General features: G+C 47.4%; 12 protein-coding genes across 12 annotated transcripts; 4 read left to right on the top strand and 8 right to left on the bottom strand.

The window, feature by feature from the left end:
• Positions 1–29: 29 nt before the first annotated feature.
• F5891DRAFT_961700 (uncharacterized protein) lies at positions 30–326 on the bottom strand (the record flags this gene model as incomplete). Its single annotated transcript, XM_041375827.1, has 1 exon — positions 30–326. The coding sequence occupies one exon, from the start codon at positions 324–326 to the stop codon at positions 30–32; it is 297 nt and encodes a 98-aa protein (XP_041219905.1).
• Positions 327–584: 258 nt separating this feature from the next.
• On the bottom strand, positions 585–2,182 carry F5891DRAFT_961711 (uncharacterized protein; the record flags this gene model as incomplete). Its single annotated transcript, XM_041375830.1, has 3 exons — positions 585–1,523; positions 1,574–1,714; positions 1,946–2,182. Coding segments are annotated over 3 exons (1,317 nt in total), but the record flags the coding sequence as incomplete, so codon positions are not given.
• A 555-nt stretch (positions 2,183–2,737) lies between these two features.
• On the bottom strand, positions 2,738–4,147 carry F5891DRAFT_1062913 (Sucraseferredoxin-like protein). Its single transcript, XM_041362980.1, has 3 exons — positions 3,534–4,147; positions 3,440–3,478; positions 2,738–3,375 (listed from the first exon to the last, which is right to left on the bottom strand). The coding sequence occupies exons 1-3, from the start codon at positions 4,115–4,117 to the stop codon at positions 3,204–3,206; spliced, it is 795 nt and encodes a 264-aa protein (XP_041219903.1). The 5' UTR covers positions 4,118–4,147; the 3' UTR covers positions 2,738–3,203.
• Positions 4,148–4,634: 487 nt separating this feature from the next.
• F5891DRAFT_1062912 (uncharacterized protein) lies at positions 4,635–7,022 on the bottom strand. Its single transcript, XM_041362979.1, has 13 exons — positions 6,692–7,022; positions 6,583–6,636; positions 6,462–6,534; positions 6,150–6,414; positions 6,067–6,091; positions 5,877–5,965; positions 5,730–5,813; positions 5,629–5,670; positions 5,550–5,570; positions 5,257–5,504; positions 5,043–5,204; positions 4,901–4,992; positions 4,635–4,847 (listed from the first exon to the last, which is right to left on the bottom strand). Exons 1-13 carry the CDS (start codon positions 6,958–6,960, stop codon positions 4,679–4,681), a joined length of 1,593 nt encoding a protein of 530 aa, XP_041219902.1. The 5' UTR covers positions 6,961–7,022; the 3' UTR covers positions 4,635–4,678.
• A 686-nt stretch (positions 7,023–7,708) lies between these two features.
• On the top strand, positions 7,709–9,317 carry F5891DRAFT_1255985 (uncharacterized protein; the record flags this gene model as incomplete). Its single annotated transcript, XM_041370004.1, has 8 exons — positions 7,709–7,791; positions 7,845–8,077; positions 8,131–8,146; positions 8,196–8,227; positions 8,278–8,302; positions 8,360–8,450; positions 8,493–8,619; positions 8,675–9,317. The coding sequence occupies 8 exons, from the start codon at positions 7,709–7,711 to the stop codon at positions 9,040–9,042; spliced, it is 975 nt and encodes a 324-aa protein (XP_041219901.1). The 3' UTR covers positions 9,043–9,317.
• Positions 9,318–9,427: 110 nt separating this feature from the next.
• On the bottom strand, positions 9,428–10,690 carry F5891DRAFT_961705 (uncharacterized protein; the record flags this gene model as incomplete). Its single annotated transcript, XM_041375828.1, has 1 exon — positions 9,428–10,690. A coding segment is annotated over one exon (1,263 nt), but the record flags the coding sequence as incomplete, so codon positions are not given.
• Positions 10,691–11,882: 1,192 nt separating this feature from the next.
• F5891DRAFT_1062897 (NAD(P)-binding protein) lies at positions 11,883–13,852 on the top strand. The gene is made up of 8 exons (XM_041362978.1): positions 11,883–12,278; positions 12,332–12,564; positions 12,618–12,633; positions 12,683–12,714; positions 12,765–12,789; positions 12,842–12,932; positions 12,993–13,101; positions 13,153–13,852. Exons 1-8 carry the CDS (start codon positions 12,196–12,198, stop codon positions 13,527–13,529), a joined length of 966 nt encoding a protein of 321 aa, XP_041219899.1. The 5' UTR covers positions 11,883–12,195; the 3' UTR covers positions 13,530–13,852.
• A 742-nt stretch (positions 13,853–14,594) lies between these two features.
• Positions 14,595–16,271, bottom strand: F5891DRAFT_729496 (S-adenosyl-L-methionine-dependent methyltransferase). The gene is made up of 5 exons (XM_041372995.1): positions 15,814–16,271; positions 15,555–15,743; positions 15,411–15,496; positions 15,141–15,348; positions 14,595–15,092 (listed from the first exon to the last, which is right to left on the bottom strand). The coding sequence occupies exons 1-5, from the start codon at positions 15,965–15,967 to the stop codon at positions 14,815–14,817; spliced, it is 915 nt and encodes a 304-aa protein (XP_041219898.1). The 5' UTR covers positions 15,968–16,271; the 3' UTR covers positions 14,595–14,814.
• A 1,415-nt stretch (positions 16,272–17,686) lies between these two features.
• Positions 17,687–18,924, bottom strand: F5891DRAFT_729449 (uncharacterized protein). The gene is made up of 5 exons (XM_041372994.1): positions 18,524–18,924; positions 18,437–18,469; positions 18,235–18,386; positions 17,873–18,188; positions 17,687–17,815 (listed from the first exon to the last, which is right to left on the bottom strand). Exons 1-5 carry the CDS (start codon positions 18,818–18,820, stop codon positions 17,810–17,812), a joined length of 804 nt encoding a protein of 267 aa, XP_041219897.1. The 5' UTR covers positions 18,821–18,924; the 3' UTR covers positions 17,687–17,809.
• Positions 18,925–20,352: 1,428 nt separating this feature from the next.
• Positions 20,353–22,041, bottom strand: F5891DRAFT_1116087 (S-adenosyl-L-methionine-dependent methyltransferase). Its single transcript, XM_041363791.1, has 5 exons — positions 21,528–22,041; positions 21,270–21,458; positions 21,123–21,208; positions 20,847–21,054; positions 20,353–20,796 (listed from the first exon to the last, which is right to left on the bottom strand). Exons 1-5 carry the CDS (start codon positions 21,679–21,681, stop codon positions 20,519–20,521), a joined length of 915 nt encoding a protein of 304 aa, XP_041219896.1. The 5' UTR covers positions 21,682–22,041; the 3' UTR covers positions 20,353–20,518.
• Positions 22,042–22,644: 603 nt separating this feature from the next.
• On the top strand, positions 22,645–23,418 carry F5891DRAFT_1062869 (uncharacterized protein). Its single transcript, XM_041362977.1, has 3 exons — positions 22,645–22,999; positions 23,046–23,339; positions 23,389–23,418. The coding sequence occupies exons 1-2, from the start codon at positions 22,815–22,817 to the stop codon at positions 23,095–23,097; spliced, it is 237 nt and encodes a 78-aa protein (XP_041219895.1). The 5' UTR covers positions 22,645–22,814; the 3' UTR covers positions 23,098–23,339; positions 23,389–23,418.
• On the top strand, positions 23,225–24,605 carry F5891DRAFT_1281643 (uncharacterized protein; the record flags this gene model as incomplete). Its single annotated transcript, XM_041370490.1, has 2 exons — positions 23,225–23,871; positions 24,213–24,605. The coding sequence occupies exons 1-2, from the start codon at positions 23,494–23,496 to the stop codon at positions 24,603–24,605; spliced, it is 771 nt and encodes a 256-aa protein (XP_041219894.1). The 5' UTR covers positions 23,225–23,493.
• Positions 24,606–24,741: the final 136 nt, after the last annotated feature.

Below are 24,741 nucleotides of genomic sequence, written 5' to 3'. Positions count from 1 at the left end.
GATGCGCAGTCAATACGAGCAACTCCTACTCACCTCAGTTTTTCAGGCCAGTTAAACTGAAGGTTTACGAGAAACCTCGTCATCTGGGAAGCATACTTGTGCTTTCCCGTGGCTTTGAATATGTAGATCCACGGTAAGAACGACGCTTCCACTCTCCCTATGTCACCAGTATTCATAGCTTGACACACGTCAATGTACATCAGCTCGTCCCTGTTTCGCAGTGTTTGATTTTCGAATCGCTTGTCGCGGATGGTCGATGGTCGTGCTCGTGCTTCGTCAAGGCCTGGCGTTGTTGCAACGTACTTCCGCACAATGGTATGTGACATTGCCACCACGTCATCCCATGTTGGCTCAGAGGCCGCGAAAGTCTCCAGCGTGTTCCATTCCCGATTCTCGTTCTCTGCTTCGATCCGCCAACAGTCCATCATCGATGCCCAGATGTCATGGTGAATGACATCGTGCACTCGCCGAAAGCCAGGTTTACTGACCATTTTACCAGTTTCCTCTGGCCGAAGGACTGCAGTGTGTTGGTACAGGCTGTTCTCATCATCACGGCCCTCCTTTGGCTGAATATACGTTCTCCAGATGGCATCTGTGCAAGCCATCTTATAGTGGAACAACCCAGGTAAGAAAATCACGTATTGGAAGCGGTTCTTTGGTGTATGCTCAATGCACCGGCTGTTACGGACAGTATCCAGTCGCTCCTTCGTCAAAAGGTCACCATGGATCAGCATGATGTGCTCCGACATGTCCACGTCATGCTCCACATCAAACCCGCTATCGCGAGGATCGCCAATACCTCCTTGTCTAAACAGGTTGTCGAGAACTTCAACATTCCCGTCTGTCGTGGACTGCTTGATATCCATTGCCCGACAAGGTATTTGATTTGTTTTGTGCACAGGGATTCTTTTGACTGTATCAGGCTCATCTAGCTCTTTTTTGAAATGCTTGAATTCTTTGACCTGGTTGACCAGAATGGCACGAACGTGCCAAGAAAATGCTTCCTGGCGAGGGCTCAGTCTAACGGGATGCGTTTGACGACTGTAAGCATCGTTTTTGTGCAATTGAAGGAAGCTTCTCCACTCCGTCATCACAGGTAGTACTGATGGCGATGGATTGTGTGAATCCTGATCCCAGAGCTGCGCCGAGGATCGTAGAGCATCGACGTTATCGTCGTTGATGCCATATAGAGGAATGACGGTTGCTGACGTCGCGCTCACGAAGGACCCTCGATGTTCCAGCATAGGCTGGGCAGCTTTGAATTGTATGTCGAAATTGTCGTATGCGAATCCAGCTTGTAATGTCCTAACCTCGCGCTTGATTTTGCTGCTAATCTCTCTAGATATTGACGAGACAGCATTGTGTATCGACGTCAAGCTAATTGACAAACCCGCATGGGCGAACACTTCAACAACTTTCTCGGGGACACACGCTGACCTCATGAAGAACCCCAGCCATCCTTGTAGTAGGTTGCACTGTGAATTTGACGTCTGAAGGCATATGCTAATCATTACAACAGTTCTCTGCAGTTTTCGTCAGCGATGCAGCGTTTGATTTGCAAATATCAACTCACAATGACTAACAGCGCAGCGTTTCTTTCAGCTGCACGACGTTGGCGTTTTCCTGATTGCTCGTCATCAGCTTCTTCATTCACGTCGTCTTCTTCGCGCATCATTCCTCCAATGTCATCACCTCCAAATTCTCCAAGGTCCCTCTCTTCAACATAAATATCCATGTCCTCATTGCCCACCTTCACATTCCCACCCATAGCTCGCCGCTGCTGAAGTGTGCTGTCGAGCAGCGCGAAGAATAGATGCCACAGGTTAGGTGCCACCTCCTGCATTTTTTCTGCGAGCTGATGCATGAATGCACTCTCCAGTTGTTCGACAGTTGCAGACGTGGCTTTGAAACGAAGTCCGTGCTTTTCGAGTGACAAATCTGTCACCTCAGTTCGCAGCATGTCCCGCACGATTGTTATTGCCCACTGTGTTACATGTGAGTGCGCATGTTCTTCTCTGTACAGGGCAGCACATATTCTAACTGCCTTCGTTGTTAGCGAGTTTCTTGCGCTCTCGTGTTCTGTGCTTCCGAGAATGTGGTTGATGAAGTCTGCTGGAGTGAGAAAATTTTCTTCCATACATGCAAGCACGTTGTCCAGTCGGTCTGCGAGACTTGTATCCATCACGAGCGCAACAGCACGAAAGCTAGGACTCTGTCTTTTGTTTTATGCATTTTCTGCCATTGTTCTCTGCACTGTTAATATTTAATTATTATTATTTCCGTCACATAATTAAACAATACCATTTGTCTTTTTATAAACAATGTGACATCAGTTAATATTCGATTGCTCCCATTTCTTTTGGGATATGTCAGCGCGCTCGGAAGGCTTTTTCGGTGGGACAAATACATCCAAACCTCGCGCCACTACAAGTTTTGCCAGTCGGCTTGGTGTGTAGAGTCTCAAAGTTGCGGTGTTTGAAATTATGTTGTACATATTTGGTTTTCGGCTAAGGTAACAGTATGAAGACTCTCTCACACCTGCCGATGGTTTGGAGTCTGGAAAAATCTGACTATATTTCTTATGTTTGTTGACATATTGTCTGTGGGAATATGGTTGTGAATATTTGATATTTTGGATCACACATAAAACACCACCAAAATTTGAAGTCGTGCACTCATCTTTATGTTAGTTTGAATATTAAATATTGTCTTCACATTTTGTACAACATATAAACCTCTTTTAAATATCGTTCACCCCGATGTGATTGGAACATGGCGAGTTCGAACACGTGTATCGATGAGGGACACTAGCTGCCAAATTGAGAGTTTGTCCATGGAAGATTCCAGACGCTCGACAAAGGACAATGTAATAACCTTTGGTTTTTCTTTCTTCCTCTTCCGCGAGCAACTGGGTTTGATGCGTTGATGAAATACATGGCATTTCGAGAGACGATGATGTCCACAAATAATGAGCTGTAGGCAACATAACAAAATTTAGATCTGAATATGGACGTAAGATAACGAGAAATAACTCAGGCTGCTCCATGCGCTCAAGTCAGCCAGAATATTTCCGTTTGTCTTCTAACATCAATGTCTTCTTGGTTGATGTGTTTGCTGCACTGCACGCTAGTATAAAACACATATGCATGCTTCCAGGTCTAGGCGTGAAATTGGTAAGTACTATGGTATGCGCACTCTACGATTCATGAGTAAGTTCGCTGCAAGAGCTGGACCTGCTCGTCCTTGCTCAGCCCCATGCGACCTCTCCAATGGCTAGGACAAATAGGTATTTCGTCAATGTTGCGCGGGCGCACTGGTAATGCCAGAATAGCATCTAGAATCTCTGGAACATCCTCGGGTTCTACTTCACCTAGCCTGTATGATTCATATCAGATAAACGCATGCGCAATAACACACAATTAGAAGGCTTCAAACATACCATTCTCCGTGCGGGTACACAAGAAGATTTGCTGCATATCTAGAAGGGTGTATGAGCGACCAGACTTGGTGAAATGGATGTGATGTGTGCATACTTGTGCCCTCCGACATGTGCCACTTCTGCAAGTTTAATGCGAGTACTGGGATCACTTAAATTGGTGTCTCTGCGCTTGCGGAGCTCATCCCTTATAGCCTGGGCAACTGCTCCCCCAATGTCTCCGCACCGACAATCTCGCGCACCATGAGTACAGACATACAAATGCACATCATCTGAATTCGAGGGTGTAGCACCAGAGACACCTTCAGCATGTACCCTCAACTTTTCTCCCACCTCCTCAATATTGTCCATGGACACAGTAGCCTCAAGCTTTCCCCGTAGATGCGCAAACGCCGTCAGATGATACTCCTGCTTGTCTTCCTCCCCAGGTGGTCGTGCACAGACAGATTTTTGGTCCTCAGACCACGAAAAATTGACAGACCCACCCCATTTAGCAGTGCGTAGAAGGAGTGCGCGCTGGATGGGGGTTGCGTACTTGGCGGGATACTCGCTAGGCGGCTGTGGGGTATGCAAGAAGATGTAGCACCGGTGCGAAGGTGTTGTGCCAACGAGCTCTGATGTAGACTTTGCAGCGGTGGATAGCGACCGCGCGAGCGTTTTGAGCGCACGGAAAGCTGGCATGTAGAGGACCGAGTTGTGAATTGATTCGCGGAACTGCGGGCGGCGGCATTGAAGCGCGGTCTAGGGGAACGTGATCATACACGTGACCGGCGCGACCGGATCATTGATTCGATGAATGATAGTCTCTCGCAATTGAACGTGAACGTTGAACATGATGCATGATGCATGAAGCGCGATACTACATAGTCGCTGTACCACTGGCAGGGACATTGGCAACACATCGTTCCTGGCTGTGTGGGTCAGACTAACATCGTCTAACTCTACCGAATTGACAGTCATAAGGATCTTAATGTGAAGGTCTTGCTAGTATCACGGTGAAAAGGCTTCCGAGATTTCAATGTCACCCCTGCTGGTTCTACCATAGGCCCATTACTTGTGTCGCCTGTGCGCAGCATTCGACTTTCATCTCGCAGACCCTGTCTTTTCGACTGGGCATGTTTCTAGTATGTGATTGGCGTGTTACATATCTTGCCATGATCCATTACCCGAATTTCTCGAACTCTTTCAGCAGCCACGTCAGCGATATTCCCTGGCACTCGTTTCAAGATGTCAATATACAAGCTATACCACAGATCCCTCATCTTTAGGACTGATCTGATGTCTTCCTATCTGCAATACCAACACCACGAAACAGACTACAAGTGCTCCAGCAAAACCTACGGCACCACGCGTCCATTGGCTTTCAATCTTGAAGACTAAATCGCCGAAGCCTGCAGCAAAATATATGAGGCTATTGCGAGGGTTCAGCAACAATACTCTTCATGCGGTAACATGAATGCTTACGCCCACACCAACAGTCCATATGGCAAGCTATACAATATGGCTAGCACTTCTGTGCCGAAGAAAGACTGTTCCACGTATGTCAGAAGCGCAACCTGTCCTCTAGTCAGTCCTTGATAGAACAGTATTTAAGAAGTTCTCTTACAGCTCGCTCGCAATCCCTTTTCTGGTTTTGACGAACCAGAAGAAGTACGAGGAGGACAACTGCAATGCTGCAAACTACTGATATATAACTTAGTAATCCGGCGGTGTCTGGCACAGATGAAATTGCGAGAAAAGCTATGTTAGCATTGAGAATAACTGTCGCCTGGAGTAAGTCGTAAGTGTTGCTGACTCCACTTATTTTAATAACAATTTACCGAAAGCGCGAGTCCAGTCCACTCGTCATTGAGTTTGTCAATGAATTGATTCCACAGGACGCGATTAATGATCCTATCAACCCATATCACCTTCAGATCTTCTTGGTGGGTACGAGGGGAGCCAAAGAGCAGGAAAGAGGTAATAATGAACAGAAGCGACTGGTGATCATGGCCCTTGAAGTAGATTGTCTGGTCGGAATCCAGCCTTGCACCTGGCTGTCCACAGAAATTGAAAAACTTTGCTTTGACTACTGTGATATTAGCGAAAGCCGGTAGAGTCTTTAGTTACGCACTGAACTCGGACATAAATCGGGCTGAAAGAAGATGGTTCAACATACTTCGCGAAACACATCGTTCAAGATGAAAACACACCCACGACACATCTCGTGTGCGTAAATTGACCATCAAGGGTTCCTATCGAAGAAAACATCAGTCATCTGAATCGTGTTCGCAAAAACCTTTACCAGTACTACCTTCGATGTTCATAACGAGGTCCAGCATCTTCTCCAGCTCCTCTTTCTCAAACGGAGCGACACACGTCACAGATGTGATGGTCACTGTGAGATTCACAGACGTCAATGTTTCGCTCGAAAAAAATGCAATGTGGTATCGGAAATCACCTGCTGCGGCATGCATAATCATTTGTTTTAGTTCCTCGAGAACAACTGGCGTCACTCGATTTTCATGTGGAAATAGTTCACAGTGAGTCCTTGAAGCTGTTTGAGTCGGTATCAAATCTACACGAACGGCTGACACGATATCAGAAACTGACCCCGGTCACCCAAAGTAATAAACATACCTGGACCTCACCAGTACTGAGCTTCAATAGCGTATTCTGAAATTGTGCATGTCAGTATATAGAAAAATGCGGGAGATGGTCAAAAGTCACACACTGATATGACCCATATTCTTCACTCGCCTGATGTTCCCAAACAAGGTTTCCGCATCAAAACGTTCTAGCCAGAAGATGCACCGTGTATCTTGCTCGACAAAATAGTAGCCACAGATGTTCTCGTCAATATCCTCAACGACTAATTCTGTTTTGCTAGTGATATCCACGTTTGGGTTGGCCTGTGCATCGTTATATAGTTGATCTGCGAATGCCTCGATCGCAAGGAGGGTTGACGGCTTTGATAAGTCGGCATCAGTGTATACCCGCTGCCACCTTCGTCAATAATTGTGTGGGACGTCAAATATGAACCTACGCGACTGCTGTCATAGTAATACAAGGCACCTTCAGGGTGCACGAGTGGTTTCCAGCGACCAGAGGGCGGTTTGCTTGGCGTCATCAGCTTACAATAGTCCAACTGCAGAAGAAGTACATACTCCTCGAACACCTTGTTCCCCGGCTCAATGAATACGCGGTCCCTCGTTTGGGGTCTACGCCATGAGTAGGAATCGAAAAAGGAGGCCAAATGGCCTTATACCGACTTACATTGTACGCTTCCTCTCGTATCGATTCACATCAGATGCTGGAATAGGCCTCGCCTTGCGTATCGATGTAGTAGACGGAGATGTTGTGGATGACGATACAGATATGCCAGAATTTGAAGGGTTGAGGTTACCGCTTGCTGTAACGACCGAAGTCGCACTAGCAGAAGGTATCGGAGATGAGGTTGTCGACTTCTGTGGGGTTACCGAGCCTCCAGGACTGCTGACTGTGATATGAGGTACTGTTCTGTTAACGAGTGACTGCCTTAGCATCTTTCTACTGCTTGAGAGTGTTGACGGGGTAAGACATACTGTGACAAGGCGGGAAGAGGATAGCTTGTTGGCAAAGTTGCAGAAGACCCTTGGAGCCTTAATCACAGGCGAAGATGGACATGATTGAATTACTACAAAGAATAGAACACCACATTGCAGACGAACCGGTGTGCCCTAATGTAGTCAAAGATGGTGCTTAGCCCCCCTCTAGCACGGCTTCGTAAATTCGACTGAGAAGACATTGAAATAAATCAGTATTCAACTCACTTATTTTCGCAGCCTGAAGCTGAAGCGCCGAACAGCCTCAAACCACGTGTAGTGCATGTATGGATGTTACATCATCCATAGAACCATGCTTGATGCCGCCTTGATGCAAAGTACTGTCCTGACTCCTGGTGATGCCGAGTACTTATATTGATATTGCCATAACTTGAAGGTGAACCTTTGAACGCCATACTATGTTGCCTGAAGGATGACGTCGAGTCGTGGTCCAAAGACAAGTCTCCCGTAATAGTTTTTCAAGTTACATAAAAACAGTCATCCTTCTTTTCAAGCTGACCGACAGACTAATTTCCGACACTTCGGAGTTTACGTTCAGCTCTGCCGCTGTAGTGCGCATACAACTATGCGTCATGTGAACTGACACATATTGACAAAGCATGTCGTAGGCCAATCGTCTAATCATCCCAGTCGCCTGGCCTGCATATAAACAGCTAACTACTATGCTTGATCGTCATATCTCGGCACCATGGGTTTCTTCTCAAAGTCATTCGACCCAGTCACTGACCTCCCAGACTTGTCTGGTAAAGTCATACTTATTACAGGCGGAAAGTGAGTAGAATGTCATTCATGATCTGAATTTTATTCATACAGTTGCTTTGTAGTGCAGGTATCGGCTACTCGACTGTGAAGCACCTGGCACGTCGTGGTGCCAAGGTGTACATGGCCGCACGCAACCGAAGCAAGGCAGAGGAGGCGATCGCGCAACTGAAATCAGAGGGACTGGGTCCTGGGAACGGCGATGTTATCTGGTTGGAACTCGATTTGAAGGACCCTCGAAATGCGAAAAAAGCGGCAGAGGAATTTATGAAGCAGGAGAAGAGATTGGACGTTCTCAGTCAGTATATGTTTCTGTTCGTTCATGATTTTGGCATGCTGATTGAATTACAGTTCACAATGCTGCGGTGTAAGCTGTTCCGCTCGCGTGGGCGTGATTGATACTGAATGCCCTATAGGTTTGTTGAGAATTACGCCATGACGCCGTATGGTAAGCCTTAGTCTCGCTCCGTAAAGTTCTGCACTTACACATCATCCCAGGAGTTCAGGAGATAGTGATGGTCAAGTACGTCTTCTGGCAAGAAATAAATATGTACGAAGTACTCACCTATATTCATTCCAGCGTCATCAGTCATGTCGTCCTCACACGCACCCTCCAACCGCTGCTGGACCAGACAGCAGCTGAACCAAATTCAGACGTCCGCATAATCGTCGTATGTGAATCTACTTCACCCGTGGATCCCGAAAACTCACAGTTCCCTACTACCATCCAGGTCGCTTCAGACGGCCACCGGTTTGTATCAGGGAAACCTCGTTTCCGTAACCTTGATGATCTTAACAATGAACTCAAAAGTTCGTTTGCCCCCAGCTTCGCGCGCTATTGTACGTCGGTCGTCCATTGGTATCTTCTGCCAGTCTCACGAAATCTCTTCACTAGGCATGTCAAAACTCATGAATATACTCTACGCTTCTGAACTTCAGCGACACCTCACCGCTGTTGGCTCTCCCATCACCGTTATCGCCGTTCACCCTGGAGCAGTCGACACCTTCTCTCATAGATCCAACTTCAAGTTCATCGTCAAGCCTCTCGTGTCCCTCTTCTTTGTACGTCAAGACCAGGGTGCATATACCTCGGCGTTTGCGGCTGCGTCGGAAGAAGTTGCCAAGCAGCGCGAGAAGTACAAGGGCATGTATTTAACGCCAGTAGGCAAGCTAACAGAGCCGACGGAGGTGGCGAGGGATGAGGGGCTTGCAAGGGAGCTTTGGGATACTGTGGATAGGTTTTTGGAGGAGAAGGGGATTTGATGGAAGCTTTGTTTGATTGATGAGCTGAGATCGATGCACGACGAACAGCCGTACCTCCAAGAGGTGTCGAACGGACAAGGACGTTGATCTCGCCTCTGAATTATGATGGGACGATGATCCCTGTTGATACGTTGTCATGTACACTTGCATGACACTGGTGCCCATCCAGCCTGCGCGCTTTTCCTCTCATTTTGTTTAGTACAAATGCAATGCTACGTATATAATTAACTGTACACTACATATTGTAATCAACAAAGTATCTCTGTCATCTCCGCAAATCAATTTACCGGGACGAGCCAATGGTAATGAAGAGCTATAAGGATCAAATTGATTAACTGCGAGGAACAAACAACATTGGAGACTCAGTCCTTGCGGCCTTTTCAACTCATTCTCGTAGATAGGGATCTTCGGAGTTGGGGAGATATGATGATTTCAAATCGCAGATGTTGAACGAAAGAAGTGATGCGAAAGCAAGGTCTCGTTGTACCTTCGGCACGTCGACGAAGAACCCTCCGCTATGTGATTGGTCTGTCAGGAAATCGCGGAAGGATGCGTGAACGGGTCGGATTGGGGTAGATGGGGCAGTGGCACCGCCGAAGAGGGATCCCATGCGTTCTACCATGACCTCCACTTTGTAACGCTCGCTTTCATCTGGAAGATAGCTTAGCATGGCATTCAGGGAATTCAAAGGGAAAGGTTCGGCTGTGCCGAGAATTTGTCCTATCACGGAGCAAAACATCGCTAAGTGTGTTTGCTGAAACTTGGAGCTTTTGTGTCTATCCTTTGGCATAATCTGCGTTAGAATTAAGTGATACATATCGTACAACAGGCGCTCCCGTTCGACAGGATCGCGGGACATTATGACATTGAACGACTGATCGGAAGATAAGCCAGGAGGTGTTTCGATGGATTCGTGAGCAAGACGTGCCCACTCGAAAAGACCATCAGCTTTCTTAGCGAGGGCTGTGAACTCTTTGCTCCCAGAATATGGAAGCACTTCCAGCGTCTTTGACACGTAAGCGCAGATATCGTGTTCCGCGACTTCTGGCGGAATTCCATTCAGGCGAATCCTTCGAATATGTTGAGCGCTCGCAAACGAATTTTGAATGTCGCAAAGCGGGCGAGAGATAACGATAAACCGGAAGTTCTTTGGGAGCTCTGTGATTCGGGTAACAGCAGGGTTCTGGAATTTACCAGAAAAAATGCGTAAAAGGTCACTGCGTGTTTCCATTGCCTCGCCACTTTCGTCCAGTGCGTCGATAACGATAACGACAGGCCCCATGGGTGACTCAGAAAGCTTCCTTAGTGGTCCCACAAGAAACTTCTGCCACTGCTGTACGACATTTGCTGTAGTCTTGAGCGCAGTTTCGTTCTTGACTGCATCTGCTAACACTCGTCTCATCTCCGGATGACGATCAGCCAGGTCACGCGCGATTGTGGTGAAGACCTTTTGATAGCGATCGTTTGTGTTTCGGTCGAAGTAGTAACAAGAACCAAGTGGGCCCACCCTGATGAACGAGCCAGCGATCGTGTGAGCAATGGCTGATTTACCCGTCCCTGCAGGGCCGGATAACCATAGCACGCGTGGAACATCATTTCTGCCGTCGTTGATCCATCCCACGATATTGGAGAGAATGTCCGTGCGCGTCCGTCCCTAACAGGCGTCGCTTCCTAGTATCTAGTCCTGCAGCCTCCGCATAAGGCATAGCATCGAATTCCAGTATTTCACCTGTAGAAGTGTGAATGGATGTCGAGTCAGAAGCACGTCCGAATCCTTGTACGGTGAATGTAGATGGTTATGTCGCGAGCAACTTGGCCACGGAAATTTTGCATGAGTGCATCCAACACTCCGTTACACTGTTGTACCGTATCGTTTGTTTCCGAGATGATGTTCTTTCTGAGCTCTCCCCTATGATACGATTGAAAATCTGCGAAGTGTAACGACTCATTAGAGACTCACAACAAAATTTCTGCTCCGAATAATCCCTGCTGAAGTTGGCGTATTCTAGGGTCTGCTGAGATATCTGTCCGAAGATAATCCCCATCGACGAAATCTTGAGAAGTGTGTCGTCTTGCGTCATAAAGCCATACGCTTAACCCAACTTCTTGTAGAGGTCGAGTATCGCTTCGTTGCGTTCTGCTTGAGCAATAATTAACTGCATGCAGAACAACTGAGCAGGAAGTACGAATAATGGCGAAAAAAAGTACTTTTGATGCGTAAGATAGCACGTACAATGCCAGCTTTGCATACAATGTACCTGCAGAACGGTCTTAGTCTAGTTCTAAAGTGGAAAAGAGAGATCATACCTCTGCGATCGTCCCGATCACAGCGTCGAATATCCTGAGTTGAATATGAGTAGCCTCTACACTGTCTATATCATCGAGCGCTGCTGGTCCATTTTTGCCTGCGGACAATACGGGTCTCGCGCGTCCCCAAAGTCATCTGATCTGCACCATGACCGGCATCCCAAAGTGCGTTGTTGACAGATTGGGGATCGGCGCCTTGTTTCACAACAGCAGAAGTATCCTGAATCCGTGCGGTCAGCAGAAGTTAGACAGAGAGAGCGGAAATCGGAATGTCACCTGTGTGGATCGTTGAACTTCGTTTGTGTAAGATTATCCCTGGGATCCTAGTACACTCAGTATTGATTTCGAGTCTCGACTTACCGAAATCCTTTTGATTGCATCATTCCTAACCTTCCCCAGAAAACGACAGATTTTGCCACGGGGTCGGTCCTAAGGATGGATGATTGACATTGCGTTTCAGCCATCTGTCGATCTGGCCCTCGAGGCAATGTTTGCTGCTGTGTTGACTTCAGGCGCTAATTCTCCCCAGATGATGGCCCGGGACTGATAGACTACAGTCTCCCTTTCAGGTTAAACTTTTATAAGGAAAACAGCCATCCTTTTTTCAATTGCAAGCCGACGGACAGAATAATTTCCGACATCCTCGGAGTTGCCTCGGAGTTTAGCTTGCTGTAGCACTTGCGCGTACAACTGTGACACACGGTCACCGGTATTGACAAAGCATGTCGTCGGCCAATGATCTAATCATCCCTGGCAACCGCCCCGTATATAAACAACTAACTGTACTCGACATTTACCTTCTGTTGTTTCTCCCCCTTTCTTGTTACATTTATTTATCTCATCACTATGGGTTTCTTCTCAAAATCATTCGACCCAGTCACTGACCTCCCAGACTTGTCTGGTAAAGTCATACTTATCACAGGTGGCAAGTGAGTACAATCTCTCTCATGATCCAAATTTGTTTCACATAGCTGCTTTGTAGCGCAGGTATCGGCTACTCGACTGTGAAGCACCTGGCACGTCGTGGTGCCAAGGTGTACATGGCCGCACGCAACCGAAGCAAGGCAGAGGAGGCGATCGCGCAACTGAAAGCAGAGGGACTGGGTCCTGGGAACGGCGATGTTATCTGGTTGGAACTCGATTTGAAGGACCCTCGAAATGCGAAGAAAGCGGCAGAGGAATTTATGAAGCAGGAGAAGAGATTGGATGTTCTCAGTCAGTATATGTTTTTGTTCGTTCACGATTTTGGCATGCTGAATGAATCACAGTTCACAATGCTGCGGTGTAAGCTGTTCCGCTTGCATGGGCGTGATCGATACTGAATGCCCTATAGGATGATTGAAAGTTATGCCATGACACCGGATGGTAAGTTTTGGTCTCGTTCCGTAGAGATTTGCACTTACACAACATCCTAGGAGTTCAGGAGATAGTGATGGTCAAGTGCGTCTTCTGGCTAAAAAACATGTACCAAGCACTCAGCTATTCATTCCAGCGTCATCAGTCATGTCGTCCTTACACGCACCCTTCAACCGCTGCTGGACCAGACAGCAGCTGAACCAAATTCAGACGTCCGCATAGTCGTCGTATGTGAATCTACTTCACCCCATACATCCCGAAACTTACAGTTCCATACCACCATCCAGGTCGCTTCAGACGCCCACCGGTTTGTATCAGGGGAAACTCGTTTCCGCAACCTTGATGATTTTAACAACGAGTTCAAGAGTTCGCTTTCACCCAGCTTCGCGCGTTATTGTACGTCGGTCGTCCATCGGTATCTTTTATCTCATGAAATCCCTTCACTAGGCATGTCGAAACTCATGAATATGCTCTATGCTTTTGAACTTCAACGACGCTTCACCGCTGTTGGCTCTCCCATCACCGTTATCGCCATTCACCCTGGAGCAGTCAACACCTTCACCCATAAACCACCCCTATCTCACGTCCAGTTCATCGTCAAGCCTATCGTGTCCCTCTTCTTTTTACAACCAGACCAGGGTGCGTACAACTCGGCGTTTGCAGCTGCGTCGGAAGAAGTCGCCAAGCAGCGCGAGAAGTACAAGGGCGTGTATTTGACACCAGTGGGTAAGATAGTAGAGCCAACGAAGGTGGCAACGGATGAGGGGCTTGCCAAGGAGCTTTGGGATACTGTGGATAAGTTTTTGGAGGAGAAGGGGATTTGATGGAAGATTTGTTTTATCGATGAGCTGATATTGATGCACAACGAACAGCCGTACCTCCAGGTGTTGAATGGACAAGGACATTAATCTCAGCACTAAATTATGATGGAACAATTATTCCTGTTGATGCATGGTACCGGTGCCCATCCAGCCTGCGCGCTTTTCCTTTTCATTTTCAGTACATCTTTGCATCGTGTTTTACATCTTACTGTATGTCGTTTCTTCATAATCGATTTGTCGGCTCTTCGTTTGTTGCAATGTTGCAGCAACAACTTATGTACTTCATAGTCTGAATCATGAAAAATCAAGTGGTCGATCTCTAGAAATCGCGGATCAAGAGCGCTCGAGCGGGAGTAGCCAGAACCTGTTTGAAAACTAGCATATGGTGATATGTAGAAAAGCCGGGCTGCTAAGCTGCGTAAGACAGCAAGATGTCTTCAGATCGCACGAATGACGATATGATATATCTCTATGTAGTGGAACAGAGCGTGTTCCCGCTACCTTTCTTCCCTGTGCATAAATTATGATAAAAAATTCAAACGATGTGATGGGCAGAACTGGTGGAATACCATATTCTGTCGGTGTGGCAGGTGGCAGAATTAACGAAAAGAATTACGCCACATTGATGTTCTACTATCTGTTGAGTACATCTTGAGTTCTGTCGCATTCTGCCCGGATGGGAGACAGCACTACTGCAGCAGCGTTCCCCAAGGTCTGCTATAATTAGCCTGCACAACCGTGAAATAGACTTACCTACGTTGTCCAGCGCAGATAAGAAGCGTTCTAAACATACTGCTAGCAGTCCGCACGTTCTCGAGGCTAAACATGGGGTTGCAACATGTCACAGGCTTGTCCAGCTGACTCGGAATTCTGCATCCTGAATGAAGAAGTTCAGTAACCAAGAAAACACCGCTCACAATAGTGCTGATAAGGTCAGCAGGTGGATCTCGCGACGGGCCACATCGGAGAGGGCATGCGCAATTCTGCATCACAGGTGACAAAATTGCACTCGAAAAAATGCGAGGATGCTGATATGGTTGTATTAAGTTGATTGTTAGTCCGTCACCGAACACAGGCGATGATCTCACTGCGGCCAGGGGATCTGCTCTGGCGAGACGTGATAGCATAGTGAAACGTCCAGTTCTGTTAGTACTATATTTGTCAAGCTGATTTTTGGGACATAGTAGCCTTGCTGGCCTTCCGAATCATGGGATTGATAGTTGCCTAGATAGTCTCTAGTCAGATGATTTGCAAGTCACCTACGAAAAAATATCTGCCGCTAGAACCATTACGCTCTCTTGACCATTATCATCGCCACCGGCCATTCAATGTCTACTTCATCATGTCCTTCCACGGCTCTCCCATCCTCCCGTTCGGCACCCTCCTTAAGATCTTTCCAGAACCGCATTGCAACATCTCCACGCGGGTTCTCCGCATCCGTGGGGTTGTGCTGACGGAACGTATGCAACGAGCTCCATGTATTGAGATAAGATAGCAGGTCATCCCACGTCATCTTCTTGTGCAGGATCACGGAGTGTGGGGAAGGGAGAGATGGGTAGTGGTCACCTGCTATGCATTAGTACAGTGTCACGCATCGATATGTTCAAGACAGACCTGTGAAGAAGACTCTCTCAAAGTCAGTGAACGCACCAGGTACAACTTCGTTGCCATCTGGCACCTCAACCAGGTGGTGTTCTAAAATCGAACGGCCGGGTTGCTGCCAGTATGGGGCAACGCTGTTCAATGGGTCGATCCCTTGGCTATAAGCGTTGATGTTCTGTGTGAGTGACGGATAGCGGGTGAAGCGGAACTCGGAATAAATCTAGGTCAAATAAATGTTAGGAATGGCTGGACAAGTAATGGCTCGGAGATGGGAATACAGACCCAGAATGCAGCACTCCCGTTCTTCCTCAGCACCCTTGCGAGCTCAGGCCACATTTTGTTCCAATCGAACCAATGGCATGCCTGGGCTACAATCACACAGTCATCAAAAAAAATTCCTTTCTCCTTCTAACATGTAACACGCACCAGCAATGACTAGATCCACACTGTTATCCTCCAAGAATGTTAGACTCTCTGCGCTCGCCTGGATGTACTCATATTGGCCAGTGCTCTCTGGCGTATTCTTGAGGGTACCTTGAGCAACTTCGATCATCTTGGAGCTTGGGTCGACGCCAGTAACGCGCTTGAAGGGTGTGAGCTCGACTGTTGCTTGACCTGGAATCCCGAATGATCAACATTAGGTCGAGAGTCCAAGCCCTCCAAATTGAGCATAGTTAGAACTGACCCGTCCCACAACCAAGGTCCACTGCTCTATCCCATCTTGCACCCTCGTTGCGCTCGTGGTACCGGAATATGAAGTCAAACAGGGACCTAGGGTAGGTAGGCCTGGAAGTCGCATAGATGGCGGTGTCGAAAGAGGAATTAGCAAAAGTCGCCATCGTAGAGGCAGCGAGTGTCTACGCAACAGACGATAGCGCTTGAGGACCATTCATGAGGACATACAGGGAATATAAATACTCGAAGAGCGTGTCAGATGGTCTTGAGATGACAGTCGATGTAAATATGATCGTCGGTGCTATCGGAAGTACTTCGTTCACTTGGGGATCCGAGCAAGAGGTATCCGCTCGGGGAAAAGTTATTAGAGAGCTCAGTATGAAAATTCCCAACGCCCAGAATAAGTGGTCCAAGTTGTACCATCGTACTTCGGCCGGGAGCACTGGCAACAGGCTGAGTGGTGAAATTTGAAATTCCCTCCCAACCGCATTCGGAATTTGATTTTCGTACCTCTTACTACGACCTGTATCGCATCAATCATTTTTCCCTTGGTGACTTTGAAACGTGCCATGGTAGCGTTCAGCGAATCCAAGAAGTGGATCCACTGTCGACTCTTACCGTTCTCGCGTTGGCCCCGTGTTGATTGGGCTAGATCTACAAAGTCTGCTCAGTGATATATTGACGGAGGCCCATCTGGCCGCTGGTCCAAGTCGGTCACCTACAAGCAGCGACTGCACCAGTACCCGTTTGCACTCTACCGAATGTCGCCAATCCACACACCGAAGCCGGACCAGTGATCACACCTGCCATGCGAGACCTACCATGCCTGTCAACATCGAAAGTGGAAAATTCATCCAAACGGTCTTCAGCGACACCACCGTCTGGCCTGACCCGATGGTCTACATCTGAACGTCTTTTTGGGGTCGCAGACAAAGATGTGGAATACCCCCATCCTCTATGACGTATGGAAGAATGGACTCGATAAGAACCGCGCAGAGCAGGCGTAATACACTTGATGGTGCATCCCTTCTCATCTTCACAATTGCTCGTATCCAGCCGCTATTGCCTACTTTTCCCATCATACTTCAGCTTATTCAGGAGTTACTTTTATGGTGTCTCTAGCGTGCCTACGCTTCACGATGCTGTCAACGACTCGATCGATATGCCCGCGTCATTTCCTGTCATCTTGGTTTTCTGTCTGATACCTTTCCCTCTGTCGAGACAATGATACAATGTCATGATCGCCTCCTGTATGATTTGTCTGTTTTTAAATTCACTGCGGTTTCCCGGACTTTCATGCACATGACTTACTCCCCCAAGGCGGCGTGCTGTCCCTGCGAGCATCGACAATGCTGTCATGCTGTCTGCTCTAGCATTGAAGTATTCGAGCCCGTTCTCGATTTCTCATGATTGAAATAAGAATGAACAGCCATCATTTGACGAACGCAAGCCCAAGTCTACATAATACAAAACAGAACGAAAAATGGGTGTTGAAACCCAATACAGTCTGCAGCGCTCAGCAGTTGAAGCTGGTAGTGCTGAGTATAGCATTGGAGAGTGTATTAGAAACGTCACGGTCCGCACCGTTCAACAGTTGAATCTGGCGTGCTTGGTATCGTACACAAGACGAGCGCATAGCATGCGAAAAACGCATCGAAAAATGAGAAACTTGGCTCGAAGTCATCTACTTCTGTTTTGTCAAGTCCTTTGCTGCCGGCTGTTGGTAAACTGCGACTTCACAATGAGGCGAGGAACATACACATGCGATTTTCAAGGGTGAGCTCAAGAATCTTCTTCCCCAGTTCCTCTCCCTCGTAGCCTTGACGAGAAATCTCTGTCGCCCCTTTTTCCACTGCGACAGTCATCGGAGATTTCAGGTAGTAGTCCACGGCAGACTCGATGCACTGCCAATTCTTCCGGCGGTCCTTCCGAATCGGGAGAAAGGCAGAGTACTCGAGGGCGATGATAGTAGCTGCTTCTTAGAACTACAGGTCATACAGCGTTGTTCATATCTATGATGGTGACTGATATCAGCTTTGACATGGGACGAGTCAATCTGAACCACTTACTAGTATACTCTCCAAGTGTACATAGGACTTGGGACGTGCATGTTTTTTCAGAGTTGCACAACCGATCCAAGACCCTCTTCGAACGTTCTTCTCCAGATGCCACTTGAGTTGCATCTTGATGTCTCCATACGCAACTGGACGCAGAGCTTCGAATTTGGTGAATACCACAACTACAGGAACTGAAGATTGATCATTAAGTCCGAGCATGGCAAATGACAACAAAGTTGCAAGCTCACTGTGCCTGGTGTCGCATTCCAAGAACTTCTCTTCCGACCGCTGGAATGTTCGACAATGTTCGTCCATCGGAATACAATACCTAATGGCAATCACAATGTGCGCAACATAGGAAGGGGGCTACTTACCAGATAGCATGAATTCGTTCCTCCAATTTCGTCGCATGTAGTATGGGTTCTGAGCTAAATTTCTTCATGTTCTCAAATTCTTCTTCAGAGCCCGCTTCGAAACCGGGATTGCTTCTGAACACCATTTCGTTTTCGATGTCGTGATTTCCATGCTGAGCGTCTATCAGCGCATGTATCCCCTCAGGGCAAATGGTGCACATACCTTGATCGAGGATTCCACGACGGCAGCATCGATCTACCAACAATTGATAAACAATATCCTGTGCATGATATAGATCCTCACTCGCACCTTGTTTCCTTTGTTGTCGTAAATTCCTGGGTACTCCATGGTGTTGCAGACCTTCTGAAGGATGGTTGTTTTGCCTGCGTTTGCTCTCCCTAAGATCAGAACTCGAAAGCGCACAAATCTTTCTCTGAGGTCCTGGGAATCGATGATTGCCACTGGGAGATCTTGATGTGCGTCCTGAATTTGGTTTATCGGATATGCACTGTCGTACAGAACGGGATTGTGGTGAGATATGACAGCGAACGAACCAAAGCAAGCGTTCCCGTGGCTTATGACAAAACAGCTACACACAACGTCCATCTCTTGTCTATCTGCCTGCGTTAGGCAACTGATGATACCCTCGCGCAGACACGAAGTTGCAACTGTTCAATCGTTCATACGATAAAGCATAAGGATTACACAATAAACGACGCCGAATAATGAGAACGTTGATAAATATATACACTATAATGAACAATCAGAATATAGCGGAAATGATAGAATATCCCTCTTCCCTACCCGTCTGGCTGAAAAGTAGTGATATCGGAAACCTCTGTAGATGGTGGTGAGCTGTATCCTCCAAGATCTGCCAGACGATTGATCCTTGAGATGTACGAGGGCAAACAAGAGCCAAGAGCAAGTTAGGGTCCGGAATGGGTCACATCCCGTGGTGCTTGATAGGGTCTGCACGTTTGGAGTCCCCCTGGAAGATGATGGTCCGGGTATGAACTGAGGGGTGATGGAGCAGCAGGTTTCGGACATGCTGGCTGAACTCAAATGTCGACCTCAGTCGTTGGTACTAAGAGAAAGGCCAATGCAGCGGGCCGCGGGAGCTTGTGTATAGCTTGGGGCAGGCTTGGTACGCATCCCCAGACGAGTCTGACTGTCCAACATACTGTATAAATTGACGTATATATTGTCAAGTGTCGGGGAAGACGTACCGGCCAACATACACTTAGATTCGGAGGGCTGGCATGCGGCTTACTGTCCGCCCCAAGAATCCTTGAATACTGACTCCTGAAAAGAGTGGACAAAGCTTCTTGTTACTTCGAGAGTTGCATATAGTAGCATCCGGTCCTGTGCACCTTCGATTGTTCCCGCCCTGGTGCCTCATTGATATTGCTCAAGTTGGCTCATTCTCGGTTCATAACGAGCTCCCTGTTGTCTTTCGACAGTATCGAGATCGTGATGTAAGTGATGAAGTACATGACCCTGCGCCTGGAATGCACGAAATAGTATGCTTTTGCAAGAATACAGTGAGTATGAAAACTCGCGGCACAAGCCAAGACTCACTAATTTGAAAGATATTCGTGACTGCATGCCTTGGATCCAGCCATTTCGAAAAAAAAAAGTCGACGGAATTGCGGGATGTAGTGCTGAATGCATGATATGGGCGAGATTATCTCTGCTACTTCCTGCCGGTGCGGTGAAAATCCTCCGGGTGGCCTAGTATGCGGCTATGCATATTCGTGGAACCGGACGAACTTGAAGAAACTGTTGTATTCGTAGGGTGTTGTTATAGCCCTTCGAGTCTGCGAGCAGTAGACAGTAACTTTGCTGCAGCGTAGAAACTGCGTGCTGAATTGAAATGGAGAAAGGCGTCTGTGCCATGGGTCGGAGTCGGGACCTTCTATTTTGGTCGTAAGTTGTAACGTGAAGTTTTATTTATAAAAGAAAATGTCAAACTGAACAGTAAACAAGTTACAAGGGATGTCGCTGCCGACGAAGTTCAACGTTCCACGTTCAGCCCTTGTCCTCTAGCATTATGTCCAGCTGAATTCTGCGGATCTCCCTGCAGCCAGGGGAATTATTCTGATAAGACTTTGCAGTAAGAACATAGTGAAACGTCCAAGCCCATGTGTTTTTTTAGTATTGAACTGATCTTGGAGACATAACAACCTCGCTAGTCATCCGAATCGTGGTATTGCCAGTACTTCACCTACACAAGCTAGTAGCCTCTAGTCTGATAATTTACAAGCCGCCAACAAAGGGACACATACGGTCCGCCCTCTAGCGCTATCACGCTCTCGTAGCCATTACCACCGCCATCGGCCATTCAATGTCTACTTCATCATGTCCTTCCACGGTTCTCCCATCCTCCCGCTCGGCACCTTCCTTAAGATCTTTCCAGAACCGCACCGCAACATCTCCACGCGGGTTCTCCCCATCAGTGGGGTTGTGCTGACGGAACGTGTGCAATGCACTCCACGTATAAAGATACGATAGCAGGTCATCCCATGTCATCTTCTTGCGCATGATCACGGAGCGTGGGGAAGGGAGAGATGGGTAGTAGTTGCCTGCGGTGCATTAGTGAAGCTGAAGTGTCGCGTAACGATATAAGACAGACCCGTGAAGAAAACTCTCTCGAAATCGCTAAACGCACCAGGTACAACTTCATTGGAATCTGGCACTTCAATCAAGTGGCTATCTAAAATCGAACGGCCGGGTTGCTCCCAGTATGAGCCAATGCTGTTCAGTGGGTCAGTGCCCTCGACATAAGCGTTAATTCTCGGTGTGAGTGACGGATAGCGGGTGAGGCGCAATTGTGAGTAACCCTAAGTCAAGTAAATGATAAGAGCCTGAGTGACAGGACATGTAATAGCTCGAAGACGGGGACACGTACCCAGAATGCAACACTTCCATTCTTCCTCAGCACTCTTGCGACCTCAGGCCATATTTTTTTCCAATCGAACCAATGGCATGCCTGGGCTACAATCACACAGTCATCGTGAACAAATAGTAGTTTCTCCTTCTAACATGTAACACGTACCGGAAATGACTAGATCCACGCTGCTATCCTCCAAGAATGTTAGATTCTCTGCGCTCGCCTGTATGTACTCGTATTGACCAGTGCTCGTTGGCGTATTTTTGAGGGTACCTTGAGCAACTTCGATCATCTTAGAACTCGGGTCGACGCCAGTGACGCGCTTGAAGGGTGTGAGCTCGACTGTTGCTTGACCTAAAATCCCGAGTGATCAACATTAGGTCAAGTGTCCAACCCTCCAAATTGAGTACAGCTAGAACTGACCCGTCCCACAACCAAGGTCCACCGCTCTATTCCATCTTGCACCATTGTTGCGCTCGTGGTACCGGAATATGAAGTCAAAGAGGGACCTAGGGTAGGTCGGCCTGAAAGTCGCATAGATGGCACTGTCAAAGGAGGATTTGGCAAAAGTTGCCATTGCAGAAGTAACAGATGTCCACGTAGTCGACGGTGGCACTTAAGGACTGTTCACAAGGATGCACGGGGAATATAAATACTCCAATGAGCGTCTAATTGGTATTGAGATGATGGCCGATGACATGAGGTCGTCGGTACTATCGGAAGTACTCATGTACGTATCGGGCACCCTTGAGATAGAACTTCCAAGGAGCGACTATCAAGGAGCTGAGGTCTGGAGACCTCGTCGGGCAGTCGGGCCTTAGGATTTTGCCGCATCGTCCATAGAGGTCTTGGGTTACCGGTGTAGAATTATTGATTACCGTGACAGCACTCAAGTTGAGAAAGTAACGTCACGACTCACTAGTACTGGCACATCGGGGTGAACAATATTTAAAAGAGGTTTATATGTTGTACAAAATGTGAAGACAATATTTAATATTTAAACTAACATAAAGATGGGTGCATGACTTCAAATTTTGGTGGTGTTTTGTGTGTAATCCAAAATATCAAATATTCACAACCATATTCCCACAGACAATATGTCAACAAACATAAGAAATATAGTCAGATTTTTCATGTCTGCTTCAACTTAAAGTTCAATTTCCATGTAAAACTTTGGAGAAAACTTGAAGTTTTACAGATGACATGACATTAAAACTCGATTTAAATGTCAAGCTTTGGCAAAACTTCAAGTTTTCTCCAAAGTTTTATGTAAGAATCAAACTTTAAATTGAAGCAGACATGGAAAATCTGATTATATTTATTATATTTGTTGACATATTGTCTGTGGGAATATGGTTGTGAATATTTGATATTTTGGATGACACACAAAACACCACCAAAATTTGAAGTCGTGCACCCATCTTTATGTCAGTTTAAATATTAAATATTGTCTTCACATTTTGTACAACATATAAACCTCTTTTAAATATCGTTCACCCCGATGTGTGGTGAGAGTCGTTACTTTGTTTCACTGCCACCGCTGTAACCTTAGCACTGTTTTCGTAATCCATTCACTCAAGTGACAGTCACCGTGGATATCGATCATGTTCAACTCGTTACTGCTGACTATTGCAAAATTGAAATACTTCACTCGCACTACGCCTTGAAGGTTCGAACACCTGTTCTGATTCATCTGTACTCCGGCGCTGCATGTGCATGAAGACTCTCAGGCTCAGGCTCGTTCACTTCTGCTCTTCTCCGAGTCGAGTCTTTTGTTCGTCTGCACTCTGGCGCTGCAAGCCTGCCAGTGCATGTGGACTCTCATCCTTCCCAACCCGGAGTCTCTCTTTCAAAGTCGTGTGCTCTGGCGTTGCATCTAGACTCTTGTTTATTCGGTATGTGATAAATCCAACCTTCTAGACAGTGCTGACCCATGCGTAGATCCCCAAGGAGAACTCACCCTCAGCTCTGGAGCAAACTTTGGTCGTTGTGACGAAAAATTGTTGATATCAACCACTTCCATATCCAACATATAGTAACTGAAGCGAATGCACCAATACACGCTCTATTCACATTATCTCGACTGCTAGCTGTTCCAGCTTTTACTCTGACAATCCCCGACCTGTTCAGACCTCTTTTGACCGATTTATGCGCCAGATGGCTTCACGATGATGACGATATCGAAGACAGGTTCATCGCGTTTCATCTCATTGAGCTTCATGAGGAGCTATATCCGTGCGCTTTCTTATCGCACTTGTGTCATTCGTCTCACGTCTGGTTGTAGATGCTCATACGCTTTCTTGCAAAAACCATGTCTATCCAAGGGACAACCTGCTTTCATAGCTGCGGCTCCTGCTGTTGCTGAAATTGGATCATTCGTCTGCACCGCATGTTGCTTGCGTATTATCGCCTTCTCCGTGCCAATCGTCTCATTCCCGGCAAGCATCTGCTATGGGACGGGTCGCTATTATCCAAATCACTCTTCCCGCCCCACCCTAATACAGGCGTACGATTACTTGCTGCTCAGTGGCATGCATCGCATGTTAGTATGGCAGAAATTAAGCGCGTCGGTGATAAAGGTGCTGTGATGAATGTTGCAGAGTTCGCAGATGGCTCAAACAAGGAGCCACATTACAGTATACGCACCTTGATGAGAGCCTTGACGTTTGCTGCAGATATTGCAGGGCCGTTCGGGTTGCGACGGGCGCTTTGGGAAGGGATGTTGATGGCATTCACTATGGTGTTAAACGGGGGAAGCGCAGAAACTGTAACTGCCCTTGCATAGAAGCATATCCTTGCCGGTGTCCCCAATTGCTTGCCAGGGAACCGATTTTTCCTCCTGGGTGGTCTATAGAAGAATTCATCAAGTTTGGACCGTTTCATCTTGAGAAGGGACCACTCCCGGAGGATTCCATGGAGGCATATATCACGACGCCATAGGTCGAGAAGAAGCTTGTCGACCTCGCAAGAATCGTCTTGACTTGACGCTTTCCCGTGCTCATTGAGGGGCCCACCTCAGCAGGCAAGACGAGCGCAGTGGAATACCTCGCTCGCAGAACCGGTCACAACTTCATCCGTATCAATAACCATGAGCACACTGACGTGCAGGGATACTTCGGCTCATACATTTCTGACCCTGCCACTGGCAAGCTCGTATTCAAAGATGGCTTGCTTGTCCATGCTCTCCGACATGGACATTGGATTGTACTTGACGAGCTGAACTTGGCACCTACAGACATGTTGGAAGCTCTTAATCGGCTACTAGATGACAACCGGGAGCTCATCGTTCCGGAGACACAAGAGGTCGTCCACACTTCATGCTATTCGCAACGCAGAATCCTCCTGGCCTATATGCAGGGAGGAAGGTTTTGTCCCATGCCTTCCGACATCGTTCACTTCCAGGATGCGCCTCAAGCGGAGCTTGAAACCATTCTCTGCCAGCGTTGCTGTATCGCGCCTTCCTACGGCCAGAAAATCTTCAGCGTGTTCTGTGAATTATAGAAACATCGTCAGTCAAGTCGCGTTTTCGAGAGCAAAGAAGGTTTTGCAACTGTTCGTGATCTCTTTAGATGGGCCGGTCGCGATGCAGGGGGTTATCAAGAGTTGGCAGAGAATGGGTATATGCTACTTGCGGAAC

This window comes from Suillus fuscotomentosus (genome assembly GCF_016647785.1).
Source record: "Suillus fuscotomentosus strain FC203 chromosome Unknown F5891scaffold_81, whole genome shotgun sequence".
In the NCBI taxonomy this organism is placed as follows: domain Eukaryota; kingdom Fungi; phylum Basidiomycota; class Agaricomycetes; order Boletales; family Suillaceae; genus Suillus; species Suillus fuscotomentosus.
This window is presented reverse-complemented; position numbering and strand designations above follow the sequence as displayed.